Source organism: Oncorhynchus tshawytscha, linkage group LG09 (genome assembly GCF_018296145.1).
Source record: "Oncorhynchus tshawytscha isolate Ot180627B linkage group LG09, Otsh_v2.0, whole genome shotgun sequence".
Classification (NCBI taxonomy): domain Eukaryota; kingdom Metazoa; phylum Chordata; class Actinopteri; order Salmoniformes; family Salmonidae; genus Oncorhynchus; species Oncorhynchus tshawytscha.
Window position 1 is genome coordinate 46,246,901 of NC_056437.1, and position 20,741 is coordinate 46,267,641.

The following is a 20,741-nucleotide window of genomic DNA, read 5'->3' on the forward strand; positions in this document are numbered from 1 at the left end:
CAGACACTGGCTCCTGCCGTAACTGATTTGACAGAAATATCAGCTAGATAAGATAGCGTGGTGATATCTGTAGCTGGCTATGCTAGCTAGCTGCTGTCAGCTTGGCTAAACACAAGGTCAGTGCAGGCTTTAGCTGACACGTCATTCTCTAGATGGTCAGCTGAATACACAACCTGGTAATCCATCTGGCTCTGGGGACTTGTGAATGTTAACCTATTTAAAAAGGTCTTACTCCCATTGGCTACGGAGACATGATCACACAGTCATCTAGAACAGCTGGTGCTCTCGCGCATGGTTCAGTGTTGATTGCCTCGAAGCGAGCATAGAAAGCATTTAGCTCGTCTGGTAGGCTTGCGTCACATGGCAGCTCGCTGCTGGGTTTCCCTTTGTAATCCGTGATAGTTTGCAAGCCCTGCAACATCCAACGAGCGTCAGAGCCGGTGAAGTAGGATTCGATCTTACTCCAGTATTGACGCTTTACCTCTAATGGCGTCGGAAGTCATAGGCAGATTTCTTATTGGAGTCCCGCTCCTTGAATGCGGCAGCTCTAGCCTTTAGGTCAGTGCGGATACTTCCTGTAATCCATGGCTTATGGTTGGGATATGTACGTACAACGTCATCGATGCACTTATTAATGAAGCCGGTAACTAATGTGGTAAACTCTTCAATGCCATCAGATAGAACATATTCCAGTCTGTGCTAGCAACACAGTCCTGTAGTTTAGCACCATCTTTTTAATTGACCACTGGTACTTTCTGTTTAGGTTTTTTAGCTTCTAATCAGGAGGATAGATTTATGGTCAGATTTGCCAAATGGAGAACTTTGTATGAGCCTATGTGTGTGGATTAAATATGATCTAGGGTTTTGCCTCTAGTTGCACATGGCATGCTGGTAGAAATGAGGTTATCATTAGTTATTCTAACTCAGGCGAGCAGAACCTTGATACTTCCCTAATATTAGAGATTGCGCACCAGCTGTTAACAGACACATACCACCCAAGGTAGAGCCTGAGTGAGTTCACTCAACCACTGATAGGGGGCGGCAATTAAGCCCACTATAAGCTCTGTGGAAAACCGAGGTAATTTGTTCAGACCACAACTTACCGTTGTCATTAGGTATGAAGAAACGGCAAGATGATAAGAGAGGGAGGTCAGGGTGTGTTCATTAGGCACTTATCCAATAAGAAGCTCTTGCTTTTGTGGTCCTGATACTGCTTGCATGAAGCATTGCCGTCTAGCGTAAAAAAACAACTATGCAAACAGAAAGAAAACACAACTTCTTCGGCCGCACTGATTGGAGCACCCGAGTCGAGGAACTTGTCCCCGTCTGTTACTGGCTGACCTACCTGTCAGTCATGACGTCACCGCTGCATGCCAACACGACGATGACTCCTGCTGTGGTGGCCATGATGGCGTGGATGGAGGACACCAGCCTGAGAAGGATAAGAAATGTTTCAAAATAGAAAGTAAGACATTTTAGGAGAAGCTTTAGATTCACTGCAATTAACAGCTTGTTCATCAAATCAAATGTTATTGGTCAAATATACAGGGTTAGCAGATGTTAATGCAAGTGTAGCGAAATTATTATGCTTCTACTTCCGACAGTGCAGTAAAATCTAACAAGAAATCTCACAAATTCACAACGACTACATTATACACACAAATGTAAAGGGATGAATAAGAATATGTACATATAAATATATGGATGAGCGATGGCCGTACGGCATAGGCAAGATGGTATAGAATACAGTATATACGAGATGAGTAATGTAGGATATATAGACATTACTAAAGTGGCGTTATTTAAAGTGACTAGTGATTCCTTTATTAAATCCGTTTATTAAAGTGGCTAGAGACTTGAGTCAGTATGTTGGCAGCAGCCACTCAATGTTGGTGATGGCTGTTTAACAGTCTGATGACCTTGAGAATGAAAAAGAGCTTCTGTCTCTTGGTCCCAGCTTTGATGCAACTGTAATGACCTCGCCTTCTGGATGATATCAGGGTGAACAGGCAGTGGCTCGGGTGGTTGTTGACCTTTTGGCCTTCCTGCTGTAGGTGTCCTGGAGGGCAGGTAGTTTGCCCCGGGTGATGCATTGTGCAGACAGCACTACCCTAAAGAGAGCCTTGCGGTTGAATGTTGTGCGGTTGCCGTACCAGGCTGTGATACAGCCCGACAGTATGTCCTTAATTGTGCATCTGTAAAAGTTGAGAGTTGACAGCCTCCTGAGGATGAAGAGGCACTGTAGCGCTCCCTTCACCACACTGTCTGAGTGGGTGGACCATTTCAGTTAGTCTGTGATCTACTGTCCCGTCAATGTGAATGTGTGGGGGGAGCTCCCTCTGCCCTTGCCGGAAGTCCACGATCATCTCCCTATTTTGTTGATGTTGAGCGAGAGGTTATTTTCCTGACACCACACTCCGAGGGTCCTCTGAGCTCCTAGGATAGGGCAGTGTGCAGGCGATTGCGTCATCTGTCGACCTATTGGGGCAGTAAGCAAATTGGAGTGGGTCTAGGGTATCAGGTAGGGTGGAGGTGATATGATATGATCCTTGACTAGTCTTTCAAAGCACTTCATGATGATAGAGGTGAGTGCTACGGGGCGATAGTCATTTAGTTCAGCTACCTTGGCCACCATTGTTCTTGTTCCCAAGAAAGCTATCTTGAAGCATGTTGGGACAGAAGACTGGGACAGGGATTGATTGAATATATCTGCAAACACACCAGCCAGCCGGTCTGCGCATGCTCTGAGGACGCGGCTAGGGATGCTGTCTGGGCCGGCAGCCTTGCGAGGGTTAACACGTTTAAATGTTTTACTCACGTTGGCCACGGAGGAGGAGAGCCCACAGGCTTTGGTAGCGGGCCGTGTCAGTTGCACTTTACTGTCCTCAACGCGAGCAAGTTGCTTCATTTGTCTGGGAGCAAGATGTCAGTGACAGGGCTGGTTTTCCTTTTTGTAATCTGTGATTGACTATAGACCCTGCCACATACGTCGCGTGTTTGAGCCGCTGAATTGCGACTCTACTTTGTCTCTATACTGATGCTTTGCTTGTTTGATTTCCTTGCGGAGGGAATAACTACACTGTTTGTATTCGGTCATGTTTCCAGTCGCCTTGCCACTATTAAAAGCAGTGGTTAGGGTTTTCAGTTTAGCGCAAATTCTTGCAATCAATCCACAGTTTCTGGTTAGGGAAGGTTTCAAAAGTCAGTGGGAACAACATCTCCAATGCACTTGATATTAAACCCAATCATAGAGTCAGCGTATACGTCAATGTTATTGTCTGAGGCTACCCGGAACATCTCCCAGTCAACTTGAATCTTGAAGCGTGGAATCCGATTGGTCAGACCAGCATTGGATAGACCTGAGTACGGGTGTTTCCTGTTTTAGGTTCTGCCTATAGGATGGGGGCAACAAAACGGAGTCATGGTCAGATCTGCTGAAGGGAGGGCGGGGGAAGGTATGTATGCATCGCGAAAGTTAGAGTAGCAATGGTCCAGAATGCTACCCACTCGTGTCAAGCATTTGATATGCTGATAGAATTTAGGAAGCCTTGTTCTCAGATTAGTGTTGGTAAAATCCTGAGCTACAATAAAAGCTGCCTCAGGACACAGTTGAAGTCGGAAGCTTACATACACTTAGGTTGGAGTCATTAAAACTTGTTTTCTAACCACTCCACAAGTTTCTTGTTGACAAACTATAGTTTTGGCTTGTCGGTTAGGACCTACTTTGAGCATGACAAGCAATTTTTCCTACAATTGTTTACAGACAGATTATTTCACTGTATCACAATTCCAGTGGGTCAAAAGTTTACACACACAAAGTTGACTGTGCCTTTAAATAGCTTGGAAAATTCCAGAAAATGATGTCATGGCTTTAGAAGCTTCTAATAGGATAATTGACATCATTTGAGTCAATTGGAGGTGTATGTGTGGATGTATTTCAAGGACTATCTTCAAACTCAGTGCCTCTTTGCTTGACATGGGAAAACCAAAAGGAAATCAGCCAAAACCTCAGAATTTCTTTTTTTAGACCTCCACAAGTCTGATTCATCCTTGGGAGCAATTTCCAAGTACCACGTTCATCTGTACAAACAATAATACGCAAGTATAAACACATGGGACCACACAGTCGTCATACCGCTCAGGAAGGAGACGCATTCGGTCTCCTAGAGATGAACATACTTTGGTGCGAAAGGTGCAAATCAATCCCAGAACAACAGCACAACCTTGTGAAGATGCTGGAGGAAACGGGTACAAAACGTATCTAAATCCACAGTAAAACGAGTCCTATATCAACATAACCTGAAAGGCCGCTCAGCAAGGAAGAAGCCACTGCTCCAAAACTGCCATAAACAAGCCAGACTACAGTTTGCAAATGCACATGGGGACAAATATCATACTTTTTGGAGAAATGTCTTCTGGTCTGATGAAACAAAAATGTAACTGTTTGGCCATAATGACCATCGTTATGTTTGGAGGAAAAAAGGGGAGGCTTGCAAGCCGAAGAACACCATCCCAACTGTGAAGCACGGGGGTGGCAGCATCATGTTGTGGGGGTGCTTTGCTGCAGGAGGGACTGGTGCACTTCACAAAATAGATGGCATCAGGAGGCAGGAAAATTACATGGATATATTGAAGCAACATCTCAAGACATCAGTCAGGATGTTAAAGCTTGGTCTTCCAAATGGACAATTACCCCAATCATACTTCCAAAGTTGTGGCAAAATGGCTTAAGGACAACAAAGTCAAGGTATTGGAGTGGCCATCACAAAGCCCTGACCTCAATCCCATAGAAAATGTGTGGGCAGAACTGAAAAGGCGTGTGTGAGCAAGGAGGACTACAAACCTGACTCAGTTACACCAGCTCTGTCAGGAGTAATGGGCCAAAATTCACCCAACTTATTGTGGGAAGCTTGTGGAAGGCTACTTGAAACATTTGACCCAAGTTAAACAATTTAAAGGCAATGCTACCAAATACTAATTGAGTGTATGTAAACTTCTGACCCCCCTAGGAATGTGGTGAAATAAATAAAAGCTGAAATAAATCTATTATTCTGACATTTCACATTCTTAAAATAAAGTGGTGATCCTAACTGACCTAAGAGAGAATTTTTACTAAGATTAAATGTCAGGAAATGTGAAAAACTTCCGACTTCAACTGTATATGGTTTCCAGTTTACATAGAGTCCAGTGAAGTTCTTTCAGGACTGTTGAGGTATCTGAGGGGGGGAAGAGAGATATACACGGCTGTGACTATAATCAAAAAGAATTCTCTTGGGAGAAAATACGGTCGGCATTTGATTGTAAGGAATTCTAGATCAGTTGAACAAAAGGACTTGAGGTCCTGTTTGTTATGATTACACCATGCGTCGTTAATCATAAGCAATACACCCCCGCCCTTCTTCTTACCAGAGAGATGTTTGTTTGTCAGCGCGATGCATGAAGAACCGGGTGGCTGTACCGACTCTGACAACATATCCCGAGTGGGCCATGTTTCCATGAAACAGAGAATGTTAAAATCTGATGTGTCTCTGGAAGGCAACTCGTGCCCTAATTTCGTCCACCTTGTCGTCGAGAGATTGGACATTGGTAAGTAATATGTTCTGAAGCGGTGACTGGTGTGCTCGCCTTCTAAGTCTGACCAGTAGGCCGCTCCATCTGCCTCTCTTGCGCCGACCGCGTTGTTTTGGGTTGGCCTCTGGGATCAGATCCCATGTCCAGGGTGGAGGTCCGAACAAAGGATCCGCTTCGGGAAAGTTGTATTCCTGGTCATAATGTTGGTAAGCTGACGTATCTTTTATATCCAATAGTTCTTCCTGGCTGTATGCAATAACACTTGAGATTTTCTGGGCTAACAGTGTTAGAAATAATATATTAAAAAACAAATTACTGCATAGTTTCCTTGAAGCGAGGCGACCATCTCTGTCGGCGCCAGCTTGTCATCTCATGAATACAAGTTGAAGTAGAAATATGTTAATAAACAGAAACAGTATTTACAGTACTTACAGGCAATAGTCAAATGAAAAGCTATCAACTTTGCCAATGTATGTTAGATTCCGATGAGAGACGAGCAAATAATAGGGAGAACAGCATCCTCATACCCTCCGTTTTCTAAAGTAGGAATGTCACTACACAAGTTGCAAATGGACAGAGTATAATTTTTCTTCAGGGAAATGAAGGATGCAAGCATTTTACCCAGGGTAGCCTACTCCAAATCCTGCCTCACAAGCAATTGTGGCAGGCTAACAGATAAGCACCCATTTCATCAGTTTGCTGTTCCATTTGGTATTTCCTTTGGTCTGCAAACTTCTATTAACTATATTTCTGAGAGGTGCGATTCACATATAAGAGAATGGAATTCTCCCTTTCATTCGGGGGCCTGCCTTTTATTGAAAACATTTGCACCCAATATCTGTAATGTGGGATGTTATGCAAATTGTCAGCGATTGGATCATCTCCACAGAAGTTGCAATAATACCCAATTCTGCGTTTTTCCACACAGGAAAGGAATATAAAATGTTTAAGAACAGATTTATTTTCTTTTTTATAGTCAGCATTTTGAAAATACATATTTCTGAAAGCTATGGAACCGCTGCTTTAACCAGGGTTGGAGTTAAAAATAATAATAATAATAACAGTAAGTCAATTCAGATAAGGGCAGGGGGATACCTAGTCAGTTGTGCAACTGAATGCATTCAACTGAAATGTGTCTTCAGTTGGAATTCAGGAAGTGAACTGAAATTCCAATTAATCGTAAGAGGCATTTACTTTTCAATGACTTCTGAATAAACTGAAAAGGAGAAGCTATATATTTCAAACGTTTTTCCAATTTTTAAAATCGTACATTTAAATGAATTGCTGAATTGGGTGACCTTAATTCGAATAGACCCCAACCCTGTCTCTCTATTGACAATGCTAAACCAGCACATCGTTTCTTAGAGGACAACGATTGGACCGGTTACTTTCTAGACCGTCCAACTGCCCCCCTATTGGAGCAGCTCTAGACTTAATCCTTATAGTGAAGGAAATAAAATGCTCGTAAAACATAGCGACATTCAGTTTGGACTCCAGACCAATTCAATGGGAACATAACGGGCAGGTGTGACTGACAGGCACTGCAGAGGCTTGATATGAATCGCCCATCACAAATCTAACCACCATTCATTCTGCACAAATTCAAGGATCAAAACACCAAATAATTCTATTTCATATGGGCTGCGACCAAAATTGCACCACTATTGGCCCTGGTAAAAAGTAGTACACTAAAGGGAATAGGGTGCCATTTCAGACAAAACAAAGGAGTTCGCCTTTAAAATGTGGACAAAGGGTTTGTTCAACCAGGCACTCAACTTCCAGCTTAGTTTGACAGATCTTGGCATCTCTGGCAATATGCAGCTTGAAATCACATTCCTTCACCCTTACCCACAGCCACTCGCTATTCACGCCTTTAATGAATCGCTCAATTTCCAAATTATTAAAGGTGATTGTATTTAGCAGTACAGTAGTCTCACTCCAGGCTAGGTCAAAAGAGGGAGAAGGCACACAGAGCCATTTCCTGTTGAGACCTGCTGCTCCGGAGGCTCGCACCCTTCTCCACAGACCTTCGTTTCATATTGCAGCTTTAATAGGCCTATCATTTCTTTCCTATGGACAATAAAGTATCTATCCATCTATCTAGTATTTATTAGTGTTGTCACAATACCAGAATTTTGACTTCGATACCATGGCAAAAAAATAAGGCATATTAGCCTAAGTCACAGAATGGCACTTGACCCAGCCAGAAACTCAGCTACAGCTCTGTTTAATCATTGGCCATCTTTTGAGCTCAATATCATTCGATTTTTTTTTTAATTACGTCAACATTTTTCAAAGACAGCAATGTATTCATTAATAATCCATTTGACTTTGGTAAAAGCAATCTAACTGCCTAAATGGTAATCCTTTATTTGAATGGTAACGCTATTGATTGCCCAAATTCAGTGTTCAGATAACAGTTTCAATACAGCCCATTCCTGAATCTCTCTGCAATTATCAGTGGTTTGGGAGAATGTCCTTTTAAGGTAGCCACAATTTCATCATATGATTTCTCCATGTTTTTCAGGCGTTACTAGGCTGCGCAGTAGATTGAATGTTTTTCCTCCCATAACGGTAAAAAATGTTGGCACAACGACTTCTGCTATAATTTCATTTGCCAACACAAAGTACTCAAAACATTCTGTGTAAGAACTCCATTGTTCCACAGATTCATCAAATGTTCCTATATTTCCAACCAAGGCAGACATTTTTGGTTTATTTTTCTTTCTCACACTTTTCAGACGGTCCCTTACTCCTAGACCCCTTTTTTGTTCGTTTAATTTAACTCATGATGACTTCACTTTCTTCCGCAGCGAAACTCTTCCTATCCATTGAGGCTCTCGTTGCTGTGACATCAAAAGCTAGCTAGCATCACTTGACTGGCTAGCTCCACGTTTTGTTTGCGTATTTCTACAGCGGAAAAAAACTCAGACTTTGACAAAGATAATGAGCCCAAAAGTGAGAACGTTTCTTCCTCGTCGGCAGTTTTGTTGTGTGGCACACTGTATAACTTATACAACTAATATATGGACAGGACATGAGACGGGAGTAGAAATTAACGTGGGCATTGTTTAATGTGTTTAACAGTTAGAACATTCCATGCATTTCAACGTAGGTAAGCAAGGGGGGTTTACAGGTGCCCTAAAGGGACAAAACTAGAATATCAATACACAACAAAGGGATACATCTGTTCCTGATTCATTTTTTTTAATGGGGCATGCTTATTTAAGATGGTGAGGAAAGCACTTAAAGAATAACCAGGCATCCTCTACTCTACTGGAAGATGATTTAACAAAAGAGCATTTGTGAAAAAAGCACAATCATTGCACGACTGTACCTAACCTTAAACACCAATGCCTTTCTTAAAATCAATACACAGAAGTATATATTTTTAAACCTGCTTATATAGCTAAAAGAAATCCAGGTTAGCAGGCAATATTATCCAGGTGAAATTGTGTCACTTCTCTTCCGTTCATTGCACGCAGAGTCAGGGTATATGCAACAGTCTGGGCAGCCTGGCTCATTGCGAACTAATTTGTCCGAATTTTACGTAATTATGACATAACATTGAAGGTTGTGCAATGTAACAGGAATATTTAGACTTAGGGATGCCACCCGTTAGATAAAATACCGAACAGTTCTGTATTTCACTGAAATAATAAACGTTTTGTTTTCGAAATGATAGTTTCCGGATTCGACCATATTAATTAATGACCAAAGGCTAGTATTTCTGTGTGTTATGTTATAATGAAGTCTGATTTGATAGAGCAGTCTGACTGAGCGATGGTAGGCAGCAGCAGGCCCGTAATCATTCATTCAAACAGCACTTACGTGCGTTTTGACAGCAGCTCTTCGCAAGCACAGCGTTGTTGATGACTTCAAGCCTATCAACTCCTGAGATTAGGCTGGTATAACCGATGTGAAATGGCTTGCTAATTAGCGGGGTGAGCGCTAATAGCGTTTCAAACGTCACTCGCTCTGAGACTTGGAGTAGTTGTTCCCCTTGATCTGCATGGGTAACGCTGCTTCGAGGGTGGCTGTTGTCGACGTGTTCCTGGTTCGAGCCCAGGTAGGAGTGAGGAGAGGGATGGAAGCTATGCTGTTACACTGGCAATACTAAAGTGCCTATAAGAACATCCAATAGTCAAAGGTATATGAAATACAAAATGGTAAAAAGAGAAATAGTAAAAAAAAAAGTTTAAAAAAAGTAATAATTGATACATATTAGGGCTGGGCATTGACAGGGACCTCAAGATACGAAATTATCACGATACCATAGAATCGCAATACGTATATGTATTGTTATTCAATACTGCGATTTGATCTTCCATTGGTCTTGCTGCAGACAGGAGGGTAATACAGTTGTCCTCCACAGCTAAATGTTCATGTCTATTTTTAGGTATTTATACCTATTGTATATTATACTATTTTTGTAATTGTTGTCTTTGATTAAAAAAGCCCAGTCTGATAATTCAATACAAGCGAATAAACACCAATCAACTGGGACTGCTGGCTGAGCATTCCTTTCTTTAAAAAAACAATGCAAGGGAGTTAAGAAGTACGATCACATCTGTTACAAGAGCATAAGAAAATTAGTTTTGATCAGTCATGGAAATAAAAGCGCTGAAAACATGTTGGCTCACTATTTTAAAAAGGAAGCTGGAGAACCAGCTAGATTATGAAAAATGCAAGAGATTTGGTACAGCTACAGCTGACTAGCACTAGCTAACGCTACCAAGCAACAACAAAAATGGATTATTTTTACAAATCAATACGGAGTCAAAGTATCAATATAATATCATCCAAAATAATAGTGTGATATGCAACTATCGATTTCTTCCCCCATCACTACCACATATAGTTTAATGAATACGTCTTAACTGTATGTTTCATTGGATACAAGTGTTCACAAAAGAACCATGTTATTAGAACTATATTATTCCTGCATTGGCCAATAGCCACATATTGTGGAGCACGAGCTCCAAGTGTGTAATAATGTTTAGATTGTATAAATAGTAGTACAAAAGGACCTATAATGGAGCAAGCAGGTTGTATCTATGGTAACTAAGTGCAGCAAAACACTTTTTTCCCATACTCTACCTTAAAAGATTCAATGCGCCACAAGACCTGATGAACATTAACACCGGCTACATATGCCCCACCCTGGAATATGCCGCAGCTCATGGACCCAGGCCTAGTCTGGTGACCCGGAGCATATTCAGAAGAGAGCATGCATGCCGCATCATCCTAGGAGGATACTCCAGTTATACTGAGGCACTACTGACCCTGTCCCTACCCAGGCTTCTTGAAAAGGAGGACACAGCTCTGCAAACTTAGCTGTCAGCCTCCTCAACTCTCCATTCAGAGACTATCTACCCCCTGACCGAAACACAGCAACAGGTAGGAACACCCGCAGCCAAAATCAACTGACAATCCAAAAGTCAACAATACAGAAGGTCACCTATCCCATACCCCTGTTCATTAATTAGTCACTAAGATCGCTGGACCTCGATTAATAATTGTATCATTTCTATACATTTTTGTATTTTGTCAACCTCTTAAATCATCCATATTTTGTATGTGCAATGATTTCAGTTTGTATTGACTGCTATGAGTGTATCATTATTTTTACTTTACTGAACACACTCACATGACCAAATGTATGTGGGTACCCCTACACCATTGCTGACAGGTGTATAAAAATCTAGCACACAGCCCTGCAATTTCCATAGACAAACATTGGCAGTAGAATGGCCTTACTAAGCCCAGTGACTTTCAACATGGCACCGTCACTGGAAGCCATCTTTCCAACAAGTCAGTTCGTCAAATTTCTGCCCTGCTAGAGCTGCCTGGTCAAGTGTAAGTGCTGTCATTGTGAAGTGGAAATGACTGAGCAACAACGGCTCAACTGCGAAGTGGTAGGCCACACAAGCTCACAGAAATGGGACCACTGAGTGCTGAAGCGTGAAGAAATCATCTGTCCTCGGTTACAACACTAGCTAACAAGTTCCCAACGGCCTCTGGAAGCAACAAGCCCATGAATTTGGAATGAGATGTTCGACGAGAAGGTGTCCACATACTTTAGGTCAGTATCTATCCATCTTTAACTGTATGTTTCATTGGATAAGCATGTTGACAAAATGACCATATTATAATTCATATGAAGCCTATATTATTATGTTAAGCATGGCTACGAACAGGGTGGCTACATAGGTGATCTTATGTTCTTCCCATGATGGAAAGACCTGGGCTTATCCTGCCTGAACACACCAATAGGAGGCGGCCTTCACATCAGTCCCACACACATGGTGCACTGCAGGTGGAGATAAGGTCATTTCCATGTAACGGGACCCATGAGCACCAACATATGAAAATGGGTTTCAAATTAAAGCTAAGAGTCTATATAGAATGTCTACATCTCCATTAACTTATTTTTTTAAAACATTTTTTGTTGCATTACAAAGTGGGATTGAACAATTTAATTGTATTTTTTTGTCATCGATCTACACAAAATACTCCCTAATGTACATAATCTAACTTTTGACAAATTAATACTAATTTAATAACTCAAATAGTAGTTGCATAAGTATTCACCCATTTTGCTTAGGCAAGGCTAAATTAGTTCTGAAATAAACTTTGTCATAACAAATCACATAACTGTGTGAAATAATAGGACTTTTTTGTTGTTGTCCCCCATACATACAACAACTGTAAGGTCCCCCAGTCAAGTACTGAATTTAAAGCACATATTCAACTACAAAAGGCCAGGGAGCTTTTCGAAAGCCTCAAAGAGGGGCAGTGATCAGTAGATGGGTAACAATAACAAATCAGACATGGACTATATCTTTAAGCATGGTCAAGTTAATAATTACATTGTGGATTATGTATTAAGCCACCCAGACACATCAAAGATGCTGTAGTCCTTCTGAACTGAGCTACAGGACAGGAACAAAACTGCTTATGGATGTCACCATGAGGTCATTGGTGATATAAAAATGTCTAGAATTCAATGGCTGTGATGTGAGAAAGCTGAGGATGGATCAACAACATTGTAAAAAAAAATGGTTTGGCATACATTTTAAGTGAAATCAAATCAAATAAATCAAATCAAATTTTATTTGTCACATACACATGGTTAGCAGATGTTAATGCGAGTGTAGCGAAATGCTTGTGCTTCTAGTTCCGACAATGCAGTAATAACGAGCAAGTAATCTAACTAACAATTCCAAAAAAAAACTACTGTCTTATACACAGTGTAAGGGGATAAAGAATATGTACATAAGGATATATGAATGAGTGATGGTACAGAGCAGCATAGGCAAGATACAGTAGATGATATCGAGTACAGTATATACATATGAGATAAGTATGTAAACCAAGTGGCATAGTTAAAGTGGCTAGTGATACATGTATTACATAAGGATGCAGTCGATGATATAGAGTACAGTATCAACGTATGCATATGAGATGAACAATGTAGGGTAAGTAACATTATATAAGGTAGCATTGTTTAAAGTGGCTAGTGATATATTTACATCATTTCCCATCAATTCCCATGATTAAAGTGGCTGGAGTAGAGTCAGTGTCATTGACAGTGTGTTCAGTCTCACCACAATGAAATTGTCCACAAAACACCACTTTACCCATGTGACACAAACCCCGACGAATGCTGTTCACAATGGTCTTGAGGGGAGTTGAGGTAAATGAGAATAAAACTGTTTATTGTTCATTACAAATGTCAATACCATTGTTCTACTTAACAATATAGAGGGGATATATACTACATGACCTTCTGGGAAAGCTTTCCACTAGATTTTGGAACATTGCTGCAGGGACTTGCTTCCATTCAGCCATGAGCCTTAGTGAGGTCAGGCACTGAGGTTGGGCGATTAGACCTTGCTCGCAGTGTTCGCGGTGTTCCAATTCATCGCAAAGGTGTTCGATTGGGTTGAGGTCAAGGCTCTGTGCAGGCCAGTCAAGTTCAAGTCTAGCAGGGCAGAAATTTGACGAACTGACTTGTTGGAAAGGTGGCATCCTATGACTGTACCACGTTGAAAGTCACTAGGCTCTTCAGTAAGGCCATCATACTGACAATGCTTGCATGGCTGTGTGCTCAATTTTATACACCTGTCAGCAACAGGTGTGTCTGAAATAGACAAATCCAATCATTTGAAGGGGTGTCCACATACTTTCATATATATAGTGTATGTAGAACGAGAAATGGTCTGGTCTAATCTTGTTATAGAATCTGTATTTTTTTAAATGCCACTGCTTAAAATACCGCCAGAAGGAGAAAAGCTCGAGCAGCACACTGCAGCTTTTCCAGATGCTCACTGACCCACTGGCACTTTAACGGGCAGGTAAAACAAATACAACACATACAGTAGCAGGCCAAGAGATCGTAAAAGAAACGTATATGAATTAACTATTAATTAGGTTGCTGATGGGCATTCAACATGATAACATTAGTTGTATTGTAACCTAGTCTACGTTATTGCAGCCAGATAATGTCCGATAGCTTCTCGCTATCGGGATATGTGACATAATCAAACTGGTGAGGCATTCAAGGCTGACTTGACAGGGTTACTGAGCGAGCTATTTAGCTATGTATCCCCCGAGGCATCAACACATGCGTTTAAGAAATGCATTTTCCGTTAGATGAGCATTAGCGAATTAATAGGAGCGTGATTAAGGCCAAGCGATCGGCTCAGTATACTGTAGTTCAGCACTTTACATTGCATAACTCAGCCACCACAGCGATCGAGTTTGAAGGGGAATTATCAACTAGCTAGAGAGTGACAAGCTACAAATGAGCATCGAACTCACCCCTGCGCATGTGATTGTGTAATTTTGACCAAGACGCAGCAATATTCCCATGGTATTACTATGTTGTAATTCACAGGGCTAGCCACCACCGTTATGATAACGCAGCCTACAATAACATTATCGTGTACGACAATGGCCATGACGACATATCAAATGTACAAAAGCATAATTTCTAATCTATCTTTCAGCACTGTTTGAAATAGCAACTGTGGCTAATTCGGTTAAAACCCAAGGCAAGCTCGAGACTCAGCAATTTGTATCAGCTTGCATGGCCGTACTAGCTAGCATAGCCTCCTAGGGCCAGCTACTGCTTGACCAGCTATGTCCAGGAATAAACGTTTACCATCTGGAAAAAATAAAAATAATAATTACCTCTCGCTGACCAGTACAACGTCTGCATCGGTCCACTGTTTGAAAATGGACGGGAGTACCTTCCGAAAGACGAAGAAGAGTCCAGGAAAAACTACGACGCCGCAAGCCAGCACTTGCAACATCCTTGCGTTTCTCCCACTATCGACCTATCTATTATTATAATATGGGTCGAGGGCTGCAAGATGTATTTTACACACCGCGTTTTACACCGGCGACTGGGATTCGCCGTGTTTGCTAGACAGCATTAGTGCTCACGCCACAAGATCCAGTCACCGGTGACCGCTGCGTTTTTTCCCTTGCCTCAGCAACACCACACTGTACACACAACCTAGCTAGCGAAGGTACCCGGTGATTGATTGGTCTTCACTCCTGGCGCAAAGCCGGTAACGTTAGACAGCACGCTAACTACATGCCGCGGAATACAATTTAATATCGAGGTTTGGGAATATTCTACCAGAAAAAAAACTGGGGAAAAAATAATACATATGTGAATTAAACCGAGGCAAGGTTTGACCTACGCGTCGGTTTCTCCGAGTTTGGGGTACCTTGCTATATGCGAACTATCAACGACTCGACAAGCGCTCTCTTATCAAAGATGTGTATAACTTAACCAAGACAGACCACAGCCTGTCGTTTCAAATGAGTCATGGTGGGCAGAACAAGCAAGGAGGTGGGCAGAGTCAAGCACGAGCTAGCAAGATCCTATTGGCGCGTTTTAGCTGTATTTGCATATTTCCGATAGGGAACGCCTTCTCCATGCGCGTGTGCAATATATCAATTCCTTTTGCACTTCTAAACAACGCCATTAAAAAAAAAACTTCAGCAAAAGGTAAAGTCTAGAAAACTTAGTCCACTGTTTGTAACAAATTATAGTTTTGGGATCAGAAAACTGTATTGAGATCAATGACAAAATGTGCTATGTCAGCCAAAATCCATCTTGTTCCATCTTCTCCCACTACTGGCCACTGGACTTCCTCTCACTAACATGTTTGGTAGTGTGTGGAAACGCCAAGCGGATGCTTCACATTTACACATCCGCTGAAATATCTGTCTAATTGTTCTATCTGTGCTCTTATTCATGACGGTGCAGAGACCCTACAAACAATGTGGACAAGGCGCATTCCGCAAGACAGCGCCATCTAGGCAGTAGCTGACCTGTGCTGCCCTTACAGGCATAGTTCACCCTGATCATTTTTAATTTACTGTAATTTTCTGTTTTAGAAGCCTACTCTTACTGTACACATAATTAGGCTATGCACTGTTGAAAATGATTCATTTTTGCAAAAACACGCTATTTAAAGAGGACAAGTACAAGAGGACATGTGCATTAGAGTGTCTAGTTTGAGAAACAGACACCTCACAAGTCCTCAACTGGCAGCTTCATTAAATAGTACCCGCAATACACCAGCCTCAACGTCAACAGTGAAGAGGCGACTCTGGGATGCTGGCCTTCTTTTGCCCACGTTAATCTTTTATTTTTATAGGCCAGTCTGAGATATGGCTTTTTCTTTGGAACTCTGCCTAGAAATCCAGCATCCCGAGTCGCCTCTTCACCGTTGATGTTGAGACTGGTGTTTTGTGGGTACTATTTAATGAAGCTGCCAGTTGAGGACTTGTGAGGTATCTGTTTCTCAAACTAGGCACTCTAATGTACTTGTCCTCTTGCTCAGTTGTGCACCGGGGCATCCCACTCCTCTTTCTATTCTGGTTCGAGACAGTTTGCACTGTTCTGTGAAGGGAGCAGTACACAGTGTTGTACGAGATCAGTTTCTTGGCAATTTCTTGCATGGAATAGCCTTCATTTCTCAGAACAATAGACTGACGAGTTTCAGAAGAAAGACCTTTATTTCTGTCCATTTTGAGCCTGTAATCGAACCCATAAATGCTGATGCTTCATATATTCAACTAGTCTAAAGAAGGCCAGTTTTATTGCTTCTTTAATCAGAACAACATTTTTCAGCTGTGTTAGCATAATTGCAAAATAGTTTTCTAATGATCAACTAGCCTTTTAAAATGATACACTTGGATTAGCTAACAAAACGTACCATTGGAACATAGGAGTGATGGTTGCTGAAAATGGGCCTCTGTACTAGAGGTTGACCGATTATGATTTTTCAACGCCGATACCGATATCGATTATTAGAGGACCAAAAAAAGCCGATGTCGATTAATCTGCCGATTTTGTTTGTTTGTTTGTTGTTTTTTTGTAATAATGACAATTTCAACAATACTGAATGAACACTTATTTTAACTTAATATAATACATCAATAAAATCTATTCGGCCTCAAATAAATAATGAAACATGTTCAATTTGGTTTAAATAATGCAAAAACGAAGTGTTGGAGAATAAAGTAAAAGTTCAATATGTGCCATGTAAGTAAGCTAACGTTTAAGTTCCTTGCTCAAAACATGAGAACATATGAAAGCTGGTGGTTCCTTTTAACATGAGTCATCAATATTCCCAGGTAAGAAGTTTTAGGTTACAGTTATTATAGGACTTATAGGACTATTTCTCTCTATACCATTTGTATTTTATATACCTTTGACTATTGGATGTTCTTTTAGGCACTTTAGTATTGCCAGTGTAACAGTAAAGCTTCCGTCTCTCTCATCGCCCCTACCTGGGCTCGAACAAGGTACACATCGACAACTGCCACCCTCGAAGCAGCGTTACCCATGCAGATCAAGGGGAACAACTACTCCAAGTCACCCGTTAACTAGCTTGCCATTTCACATCGGTTACACCAGCTTAATCTCGGGAGTTGATAGGCTTGAAGTCATAAACAGCTCAATGCTTGAAGCATTGCGAAGAGCTGCTGGCATAACGCACGAAAGTGCTGTTTGAATGAATGCGTACGAGCCTGCTGGTGCCTACCATCGCTCAGTCAGACTGCTCTATCAAATCATATACTTAATTACAACATAATAACACACAGAAATATGAGCCTTAGGTCATTAATATAGTCAAATCCGTAAACTATCATCTCAAAAACAAAACGTTTATTCTTTCAGTGAAATGCAGAACCATTCCGTATTTGATCTAACGGGTGGCATCCATAAGTCTAAATATTTCTGTTACATTGCACAACCTTCAATGTTATGTCATAATTACGTAGAATTCTGGCAAATTAGTTCGCAGCGAGCCAGGCGGCCCAAACTGTTGCATATACCCTGACTCTGCGTGCAATGAACGCAAGAGAAGTGACACAATTCACCTGGTTAATATTGCCTGCTAACCTGGATTTCTTTTAGCTAAATATGCAGGTTTAAAAATATATACTTCTGTGTATTGATTTTAAGAAAGGCATTGATGTTAATGGTTAGGTACAGTCGTGCAATGATTGTGCTTTTTTCGCAAATCTGCTTTTGTTAAATCATCCCCCGTTTGGCGAAGTTGGCTGTCTTTGTTAGGAAGAAATAGTCTTCACACAGTTCGCAACGAGCCAGGCGGCCCAAACTGCTGCATATACCCTGACTCTGATGAACCAGGATGAACCAGACTTGTGGAGGTCTACAATTTGTTTTCTGAGGCCTTGGATGATTTCTTTAGATTTTCCCATGATGTCAAGCAGAGGCACTGAGTTTGAAGGTAGGCATTGAGATACATCCACAGGTACACCTCCAATTGACTCACATGATGTCAATTAGCCTATCAGTAGCTTCTAAAGCCATGACATAATTTTCTGGAATTTTCCAAGCTGTTTGAAGGCACAGTCAACTTAGCGTATGTAAACTTCTGACCCACTGGAATTGTGATTACAGTGAACTATAAGTGAAATAATTTGTCTGTAAACAATTGTTGGAAAAATATTACTTGTGTCATGCACAAAGTAGATGCCCTAACCAACTTGCCAAAACTATAGTTTGTTAACAAGAAATTTGTGGAGTGTTTGAAAAACGAGTTTTAATGACTCCAACATAAGTGTATGTAAACTTCTTACCTCAACTGTATCTTACATTACACATATCACATGTATATACTGTATTTTATACCATCTATTGCACCTTGCCTTTGCTGCTCGGCCATTGCTCATCCATATACTTAAATGTACATATTCTCTTTCACCCCTTTAGATTTGTGTCTATTAGGTAGTTGTTGGGGAATTGTTAGATTACTTGTTAGAAATTACTGCACTGTCAGAATTAGAAGCACAAGCACTTCCCTACACTCGCATTAACATCTGCTAACCGTGTGTAAGTGACCAATAAAATTTGATTTGATTTGAATGCATGCGATGGAGGGCAGTAGTGAGTGGGGTGGGGACAGGGCAGGGTTGCGTTAGTTGCGTTCCGGCTGTGGCGCTCACTGAGTGGTGATGGGCCCGTGGTGTGACCCACAGGTCACCCAGTGCTGCTGAGTCCACACAGGATCCCCTTTGTTCTCCAGTCTGCAGTGCTTGGGATGTCACAGCCCCTAATCCTGCCCCTGCCCCTGCCCCACTCGCTCCCCAGGCCAGCATTGTTCACTTACTCCAACTGAGTTCACACGCACGTACGCACATGCACGCACACACACACACACATACACACACACACACACACACACACACACACACACACACACACACACACACACACTCACACAGTCGTGGTGTGATCATAACAACATACATATCCTGAGGCTGCATTTATTGTAGCTGTGGATTTTAACAAAGCTAATCTGAAAACAAGGCTCTCTAAATTTTATCAGCATATTGAATGTGCGACCCGGCTGGCAGCATTCTGGATCATTGCTTCTTTAACTTCCGTGATGAATATAAAACCCTCCCTCGCCCTCCTTTTGGCAAATCTGACCACGACGCCATTTTGTTGCTCCCAGCCTATGGACAGAAACTAAAACAGGAAACGCCCGTGCTCAGGTTTGTTCAACTCTGGTCCTTCCAATCTGATTCCACGCTTCAAGATTGCTTCGATCACATGGACTGTGATATGTTCCGGATAGCCTCAGACAACAACACTGATGTATACACTGATTCGGTGAGTGAGTTTATTAGCAAATGCATCGATGATGTTGTACCCACTGTGACTATTAAAACCTTCCCCAACCAGAAACCGTGGATTGATACAGCATTCGCGCAAAACTGAAAGCGCGAACCACTGCTTTCAATCATGGCAAGGCGACCAGAAACATGACTGAATACAAACAATGTAGCTATTGCCTCTGCAAGGCAACTAAACAAGCTAAGCGTCAGTATGGAGACGAAGGAGAGTCGCAATTCAACGGCTCAGACACGAGACATATGTGGCAGGGTCTACAGTCAATCACAGATTACAAAAAGAAAACCAGTCCCGTCACGGACACCGACGTCTTGCTCCCAGACAAACTAAACAACTTCTTTGCTCGCTTTGAGGACAATACAGTGCCACTGACACGGCCTGCTACCAAAACCTGCGGGCTATCCTTCACTGTAGCCAACATCAGTAAAACATTTAAATGATGGGCCAGCAAGGTTGCTGGCCCAGACGGCATCCCTAGCCGCATCCTCAGAGCATATGCAGACCAGCTGGCTGGTGTGTTTACGGACATATTCAATCAATCCCTATCCCAGTCTGCTGTTCCCACATGCTTCAAGAGGGCCACCATTGTTCCTGTTCCCAAGAAAGTTAAGGTAACTGAGCTTAACAACTATCGCCTCGTAGCACTCACTTCTGTCATCGTGAAGTGCTTTGAGAGACTAGTCAAGGATCATATCACTTCCACCCTACCTGACACCCTAGACTCGCTCCAATTTGCTTACCGCCCCAATAGGTCCACAGATGACGCAATCAAAATCACACTGCACACTGCCCTAACCCATCTGGACAAGAGGAATACCTATGTAAGAATACTGTTCATCGATTACAGCTCAGCATTTAACACCATAGTACCTTCCAAACTCAACAACATCTCCACCCCGCTGATCCTCAACACTGGGTCCCCTCAAGGGTGCGTTCTCAGCCCTCTCCTGTACTCCCTGTTCACCCATGACTG

At 41.9% G+C, this 20,741-nt stretch overlaps 1 protein-coding gene across 1 annotated transcript in view; it reads right to left on the minus strand.

Annotated features, from left to right (window-relative positions):
* LOC112258046 (ceramide synthase-like) overlaps positions 1–15,358 on the minus strand; it is a 29,288-nt gene extending 13,930 nt beyond the window's left edge. The window contains exons 1-2 of the mRNA XM_024432113.2: positions 14,770–15,358; positions 1,346–1,432 (exon numbers count right to left, since the gene is read on the minus strand). Of these exons, the coding sequence (XP_024287881.1) occupies positions 1,346–1,432; positions 14,770–14,891 (209 nt within the window). The 5' untranslated portion in view covers positions 14,892–15,358. The remainder of the gene's footprint in view (positions 1–1,345; positions 1,433–14,769) is intronic.
* Positions 15,359–20,741: the final 5,383 nt, after the last annotated feature.